The 8,233-nt window shown below is 38.7% G+C and overlaps 1 protein-coding gene across 1 annotated transcript in view; it reads left to right on the forward strand.

Moving 5' to 3' along the window:
* Positions 1-2,688: 2,688 nt before the first annotated feature.
* ARAP2 (ArfGAP with RhoGAP domain, ankyrin repeat and PH domain 2) overlaps positions 2,689-8,233 on the forward strand; it is a 133,144-nt gene continuing 127,599 nt past the window's right edge. The window contains exon 1 of the mRNA XM_012724030.1: positions 2,689-3,653. Coding sequence (XP_012579484.1) covers positions 2,749-3,653 — 905 coding nt within the window. The 5' untranslated portion in view covers positions 2,689-2,748. The remainder of the gene's footprint in view (positions 3,654-8,233) is intronic.

Genomic DNA, 8,233 nt, shown 5'->3' on the forward strand with positions numbered 1-8,233 from the left:
GAATGTGCTCAAGAGCTCAGTGAAGTAAATGCAGCGAAGAGAGTTTATTTATTGTCCAGTAGATGACTTGTGAAAGGAAGAAGATTTGAGTTAGGCTTCAAGGAATGGTGAAAATTTCAGCTGTGGGGAGATAATGACTAGTAATGAACATAAATATGATGGAAGTGAAAGTTTACTGTTGCTCACCACCTACTAACCACGATTTTAACATTTATGACTATCTCACTTAATCTTCACCAGCACCGAGCTACCTTTAAAAAACTTCATTTTATGGGTAACGCAGATACAGACGCGTGCCAGTGTTTATAACTCTAGAGAGTGGAAGAGGTGAAGTTTGAGTCTGAGTCCAGACTCGTGGGCAGTGTGCCGGGAGTGCACACCGCCCTAAGGAAGAGGGGCCGTAGGCTTGGCGGGGCCATGGTGGCACAAAGCGCATGCGTGATGAATTTAAAACTCCTCTACTGAATCTTATTGTGCACCTCAGTCATTGGAGATTTACAAATCCAGACTCTTAGACATATTTCAGTAGTTTCTTCACAGCATCCACACACCAGTACCTGGACAATTCCAGCCTATGCAAAAGGTATGGGCCCATTAAGCAGCTTGTCTTGTGGGGAATGATAATTAGCATTAGTGAGCTAAAGTGAACGAAGGATGTTGGTAGAAGTTTGGCATGGTTTGGACTTGAGCCTTGGCTTAGCACATAGGAACACCTACAGTGCAGGAAACATACATGAGGAATGGTGTCTGGAACATAATTGCTGTTTGCATGACTAATAGCTGCTATTTTGTTAGACCAGCCTTAGTATTGGCACCATTAAGAACTTTAGCCTTTTTCCTGTTCAGGATGTGGAGCAACATGCCTAATTTAGTTTTCAATAATTCCCTCATTCGTGGAAATGGGGGCAAGGGGTTTGTTCAGCAACTGATACAGTAATTCAGGCAAGAGATGCGATGAGCTTTGAACCTTGGCAAGAGAGGGGAGGAGAGAAGAGTGTATTAGTCAGATTGGGTTGCTGTTGTAACAAATGCCACAGCCTGCATGGCTATAAAAGCATTTTCTCATGGTCACAGAAATTGGAAAGTGCAAGGTCAAGATGCAAACCATTTGGTGCTTTGCTACCTAATTAGACAATGTTTTTGTTCGCAAAATAATTGTGTAGAGTAGGCATGGACTATCCGAGGACTAGATTTGTGCATGACATTGAGGTTTAACTTTCTACTCTTTCTTTTCCTGGCACATCATTTGGTGTGTTAAACAGGGACCTTATAGATAGGGATTTCCTGCCTTTCATCTCATATGTATGTTTAGTTCTCTGTTCCTATAGTGCTCTTGAAGACACATGTGCTTCCCCCCTTACCCTACACCTGTGTATCAGTAGCTGCTGATATTTTAAATAGCTACATAGTTCAAGGACCATTGGCATGTAACAGTGCCAGGTCCAATTTGGACCTTTTGAAAACCTGTTTTGACAAGTGATTTCCAGAAACATTGCATCAGAGCTTTTGAGGTAAATTTATCAGTGTGTTGCACTGTGTTGCCTTAGTATGTGGGTGAGAATACATAGTCTGCACTTTTCATTTTTTATTGAACATAATGTATAAAATTGGTACATATCTTACATTTTCACAAACTAAGCACAGCTCTATCAATCAACATCTAGGTAAATGGACTTACAATTTTTTTGAATGACATTGCTTGGGAGAAAAGTGACTGAATCTGCTGTCTATAAAAAATGTGGGCTGTAAATTTCTTTCATTTACATTCATATTATTTCCTGTTATTTAACGGGTGTAGGAATTAGTTAACTAATCTCATCGTGGATATCACTATGGTACATATAGTACTGCTGCTTCATTGAAACTAAAATTATTGATCTGGGGAATATGTCATGTGCTTTTTAAGAGTGTCTTTGAAGTACATATAGAAAAAGAGAAAGTTGTTCATGATTAATTACTGTTAAGGAGAATTTGAAATTCAAAGGAAAAATATTACCTATCCTATCAACGCCTGTTTATTTAGCAGACTAGAGATTACTGATTCTACTTCTAATTCCTGTTCTCAAGTTTGGTATTTACTATTTGGTTAGAGCACAGAACTTGGAAGTCACCTGTTATCTTGTAAGGTTATGGTTTTATTGCTCTGTCATTAACTTTTTCTTGTTTTTTTAAGTCTAACCAACCTATCATGTTCTAACAATAGTTTTTTTTTTTTAAAGGAGCCTAGATTTCTAATGGGATTTATAAGCTTATCCCACACATACTTTTGGAACTATCTTATTGGTTCCCTAGTCAATTAACAAGATCAACAAAACATTGGACTCATTTGTTTTGTCTGTGTGTGAGAGTCACTTTGACTTTTTTGAGAATCATCTCTTGATACTAGCATAGAATTTCTGTTCTGTTCTTTCACATGCTACCTAGGAATTACCCTTTTAGGGCATGCAACATAGAACACAAAGATTCCAAACTTTCTGTGAGGGCAAATAGTTAGCCTCTGTCTGTTGTTTCTTCAGAGAAAGTTTATGATGCAAAACTAGGCTTTAATTGCTCAAGGTACTAATAAATTAATTTTCCTTATTGTTCCAGGCTGTAGCACGTAAAGCATTTACTGCAGAGAAAATGACATTGGAGACATTTTCCTGTCACACGTGACATCAGAGGAAAATCCAATGCGGATGTGTGGGCTCCTGTGTGTGTCTCATTGAACTGATCATTCGAAATCTACTTAGTAATGAAGCCACCATTATGTCCTCCGTCAGTGAAGTAAATGTTGATATCAGAGATTTCCTGATGAGCATTAACTTGGAGCAGTATCTCCTACACTTCCGGGAGTTTGGTTTTAATACTGTGAAGGACTGTGTGGCCATCAATGACAGCGTGCTCCACAAAATCGGAATATTGCCTACAGGTCACCGAAGGAGGATACTTAAACAGTTACAGATAATCTTGACAAAAATGCAAGATATCCCAATATATGCTAATGTTCATAAAACAAAGAAGAATGAGGAGACTTCCAAGGATGGCCAGGCTCCCTCTTCTGATGAGAATTCCTGTGTAGAACCTTCAGATTCAAGTCATGTTCAGACACCTAGACCAACACATTTGGAGAGTGTTAGGGAAAGTCTTGATCAAAATGACATTAATGTGGAAAACAGCCAGTCTCCTCAATCAGATAATAAATCATCTCTTCCTAAACATAACTTTTCCGATTCAGAAGAAGAACCACACCCGAATTTGGGTTCTTTTCAGGATTCTTTATTTGGCAGTAAAAGTATTGAAGTAGACTCTTTGATCACCAAGAAAAATATGGATTGCACAATCGGAGAACAAACAGAAAAAGTTGATTTGATTTCAGAAAATGTGAGCAAGCTTCCCAGCCCAGACTCTGAATGCCTTTCTTCTCTTGGCTGTTCAAAATCAGAAGCAAATTCTGGAAATGGAGCAAATGGTTTATTAGAAAAATCCCCACCATCCCCATTCTTTCAATTCCAAGGAGAAATGGTTGTAAATGATTTGTATGTTCCATCATCACCAGTACTAGCACCTATGAGAAGTCGCAGTAAGTTGGTTTCAAGACCTTCTAGATCTTTTTTGCTAAGACATCGACCTGTACCTGAGATTCCAGGGTCAACAAATGGACTTTCTGGGAGGTAAGAATTTTTATGATAAGCTGTATGTGTTTATTCTTGGGGGTGGGGAGAAGTTTACTTTTTCTTTTAACAATTATGTTTTCATTGTTTTCCCCTAAATTTGACATGCCAGTTTACTTATGCCACCAGCTTTCTTCTAAAACTTCTTATGTCCTTTCTCTTGTCCACTGTTCTCCAGGGTCCTTTTCCTCCTCTTAATTTCCTAGATCTCATCAGCATTCCCCCAGTTCTTGGGACAGTTCCCTTTCCTATTTCTATCTGGATATTCCCTGTCTGTACCTTATCTCCACGTCTGGCATTGTTCTCCTGTGAGTGCAGTTCTCATTTTGAATTGCTGATTCTGTCGCTATTAGATTATTTATTCATTGGCAGAGACCAGGTTTCTAATTCTTATATCTCTGCTGCCTGGCATGATGTTCAGCAAGATTTAATTCAGTGACTGTCTACTGAGCACTTACTTGATACTGTGATTGGGTCATGTATAAAGTAGAGAAGAATAAAGGGGTTTGTAGTGAAGAAGCCAGATGTGAAAAATATGGTAGCTGTACAGCATAAAACCACCAGAGACCAGAACGGAAGGAGGAGGGGGCTCTGCAGACTGTGGGGTCAGTGGGTTCTTGGGTGACTTCAGCATCTGAGAGGAGCTGACTTAAACAGCTTTCATCCGTTTCTCACAATTACAATTACACCTAAGATAGTTGTGTGGTTTTCTCCTGGGTTGTGGTGGGATTTTTTTTTTTTTTCCACTGAAAGCTAACATTTTTTGCTCTGCTGGAAGTCATGGTGCTCTTCAAGTTTGATAGTTGCTTGGTGACACTAAAAGCTGTTACAGGTTTCTTGTACAGGACTCAGGCTGGTACTTCTGCAAGCTCCTCCTTTGCCAGTGTCCAGTCTGCACTGTGACCAGCTACTGGTTCTTTTGCCTTTGGGCACCTTTGGTAATTACTGTTCAAGATTCTTATAGTATTCACCAATGGAAACACGGACATTTGGTATTTGCAAGAGAAAATGTGGCAGTTTATAAGACGGAGTTGATTTATATACTTTCCATTGGATCATCAACTCGTGGAGGCCCTAGTGAATCTGACGATCTTGAGATCCTTGATGCCAGTAGCGATGTCTAGTATTTGCTAGGCATTCAAATAATATTGTCATTCACCAAACACCGAGGTGCTGATTTCAATGATTTTCTTGGGTTATTTAATTCTCACAGTGACCCAGCATAGTAGTCTTCCTCCTTTTCCTTATTCGGTAACTGCACCTTAGCTTAATTTTTTCAGAATCACTTAAGCCATGAATTGGGATTTTGTCCCATTACATCTAACTCCAGAAGACACTTTCTTCAGCACACCTTTAGGAAATAGCCTTTAGAATGTTGATTGTGTGTATAAGCACTGGTGCATCTTTTCATAATGTTAGATCACTAATTTTTGTGTGACACGTTAGTTTGAAGATTCATTTTGCAAAATTTAAGTAATTAAGAATCACTGTACAGGGTCTGATATGAGTACACACAATAAAATTGTCTTTTCTAGAACAGAATCTTTATGGAGACTGCAGTGATGACTTTAGATAAGGAACATTTGGCTTAACTCTTAAACAAGATGTGCTATTTTTCATAAAATTTTGAGACTAGGTGTTCATTTAGTTGCTACTATAGACTTCATCCCATATAATGACTTGTAATTCACCTTGTGACTTGAAGTCTCCAAAAATGAGAATCGAAATGTTAAAATTAGAAGGGACTTAGCTGCAACCAGCACCTATGGTAGCACCCACTGTAGCACCCATTATAACACCCACTAGAACCTTTCCTGTGACAGTGGCAGTAAGTGGTGACTGTACCTTTGTGGTACTCAGATCCTAAAATTAGAAAGTAAATTATCTTTAGGCTTCATTACTTTTTGCCTTGTTTTCTCACCTGAATGATAGGCAGTAATTGGAAGATTTTAAGATGTTAAAATATTTGTAAAATAAAGCCAGTTTACATAATCCAAAATTCTCTTTAATCAAACAACAACTACATACTTACTCATCACACTCTTTGGCATGCCAAATAACAAGTCCATATTTTCCACAGAATTTAACTTTTCAAACATTTCATATAACCATTACAAGGAATATGCTGGGCGTGTTTTCTGTGGGGTGGGGGTTTGGGGGTCCTGGGGGTAGGGGAGGTGGGGGGGGACCTTTGTTTTGCTCTCCCTGGATGTGTCCACACCTTCCCACATCTCCTTCCTCCTTCATGCTGCACAGTTGACTCTGCAGGCAGGTGGTTACAGCATACCTCATTTTACTGTCCCTCACTTTATTGAGGTTCAAGGATGTTGCATTTTTTATGAATTGAAGGTTTGTGGTGATTCTGCAAGTTTTCCAGTTCCATTTTCCCAACAGCATGAACTGACTTCCTTTCGCATTTTGGTAGTTCTCCCAATATTTCAAAAGTTTCATTATTATGATGTCTGTTTGGTGATCTGTGATTGGAAATTTGGGTGTTACAGTTGTAACCCGTCACCACCAAAAAGATTACAACTCACAGAATGCTCAAATGATGATTAGCATTTCTTGGTAATAAAATATTTTTTAATAAAGATAGATTCTTTTTTTTTTTTTTAAGACAATGTGCTATTTCCACTTAGTAGACTACAGTGGAGTGTAAACATAAATTTTATATGAACTGAGAAACCGAAATAGCCTGTAACTAACTTTGTTTTGATGATCTGGAAGCAAACCTGAATATTTCAGAGGTGTTGCCTGTATTTTTATTTATGCCTTGGGCTTCTTGCCTGAAATCCTGACTGCTCCTTTTATCAGAAATATTGGACTGAGTGGGACTAAGATCTGTCTTCCTTTTAAATGTATTTTTATTAAAATAACATTTCTACTTAACATTGTAGGAGTTTCAGGTGTCATTATAAAAATCAACATCAGGGCCTTCCTGGTGGCCTGGAGTTAAATCTCAGTGTTATCTCCGCTATGGCCTGAGTTTGATTCCCCACCAGGGAGCTACCCATACAATGAGGTAGCAAAACTCTCCTGTCCAGTCCACTGCTCCCCTCAAGCAGTATTTCAGTAGGTCCACCTATTCTCTCCCGACTCTGTCTCTGGTGAAATCTCTGATCCCAATACCTCTGGCCTACCTGAAGTTCTATGCATAAATAGTTCTTAAAAAATAAAAAATAAGGGCCCTCCCTGGTGGTGCAGCGGGTTAAAGCACAGCACTGAGAAGCTAAAGCCACTTCTGCATGAGTTCGATCCCCGCCTGCCCCGGAGGTGACCACATGGCGTGGCAGACCTCTCCTGACCCGCCCGCTGCTCCCCTCAGCAGTGTACTTTGTCGATCTGCCTGTTCTGCTCCCCCCTGTCTCTAGTGAAGCCTCTCACCCTCTGCATCTCTGGCCTGTACCCCAGCTCTATATGAATAAATAAATAAATCTTTAAAAAAAATAAATAAAAAATAAATACAAATGAACATCATCTTGGACTATGTTAAGTTCACCTCTAAATCAAGATGGTTTTTGGTCTTGTTTCTTGAGGGTCATATCAGAACTGGGCTTAATGAACTAACCACTTCCCTGTTGCCTTCACAGAGAGGTCACCTTGGAGGTGTCCTGGCAGAGAACAAGTTCAACTAGTTACCTTTTCCCTAGGAGTCATAGGTGTGGTCTGTGATCCTTTTGGGTGGCTCCTCCCTACTGCTGTGGGCAGGAAGGCGGTATCTTTCAACTTCATTTCCGGTTTAATGACTTTTAAGTGTTTTTCATACAACTGTTTAATCCTTAGCACAGGGCACAAGACCTCATTTTTTTGGAAGTAGGAATATTTTGGGGGAAGAGAAATTAAGGAAGCAGAGTTATGTGGGCTGCTTATAGGGCTTTTCAAAAGTTAAAATCTAACCCTGAAGTCTCAGTCATCTATTAAAAATCTTATATCTTTAAAAATTTTAATTTTTTTCCCTAGATGCATCTGAACATGATATAAATCAGGCAAAAGGGGTCAGTGAGTGATAGAGTTGGTCTTTTAGCTGTGAATTTAACATGTACAGTGTTTCAGAATGATGAACATCTGAAACAGATAATACAATTAAAAAAATAGAAATCACTAACAGTATTTTAGACTTTTTTTGAAATTTAATTGAGGAAAATATATAAAGAAGTAATAAGCAGTCATTTACTGAATTGAATAAGAAAATATAGAAATTATATTTTTTCATGTTTAGGAAAAACCTCACAAAATACAGAAAAATGCTTAGCAATCTAAAATTTAGATTTTTTTCCTTTAAAATATCTTTTTGTACATTCCATAAAAAAACAGGATTATTTCAATGTCTACCAGATTTAGCATATATAGGTAATTAAATCATATGTAAATGATTTATACATTTATTTGTACTGAGTAAAGGTACATAATGCTTTTTTAATAAGTCCAATGTTTTTACTTTTCATCATTAAAAAGTTTACACTTTTTGGCCCTCCCTGGTGGCGGAGCGGGTTAAAGCACAGCACTGAGAATCTAAAGCCGCTTCCGCATGAGTTCGATTCCCGCCTGCCCCGGAGGTGACCACATGGCGTGGCAGACCT

The sequence above is a fragment of the Condylura cristata genome, unplaced genomic scaffold, assembly GCF_000260355.1.
Source record: "Condylura cristata isolate star-nosed mole 26May11 unplaced genomic scaffold, ConCri1.0 scaffold00012, whole genome shotgun sequence".
Classification (NCBI taxonomy): domain Eukaryota; kingdom Metazoa; phylum Chordata; class Mammalia; order Eulipotyphla; family Talpidae; genus Condylura; species Condylura cristata.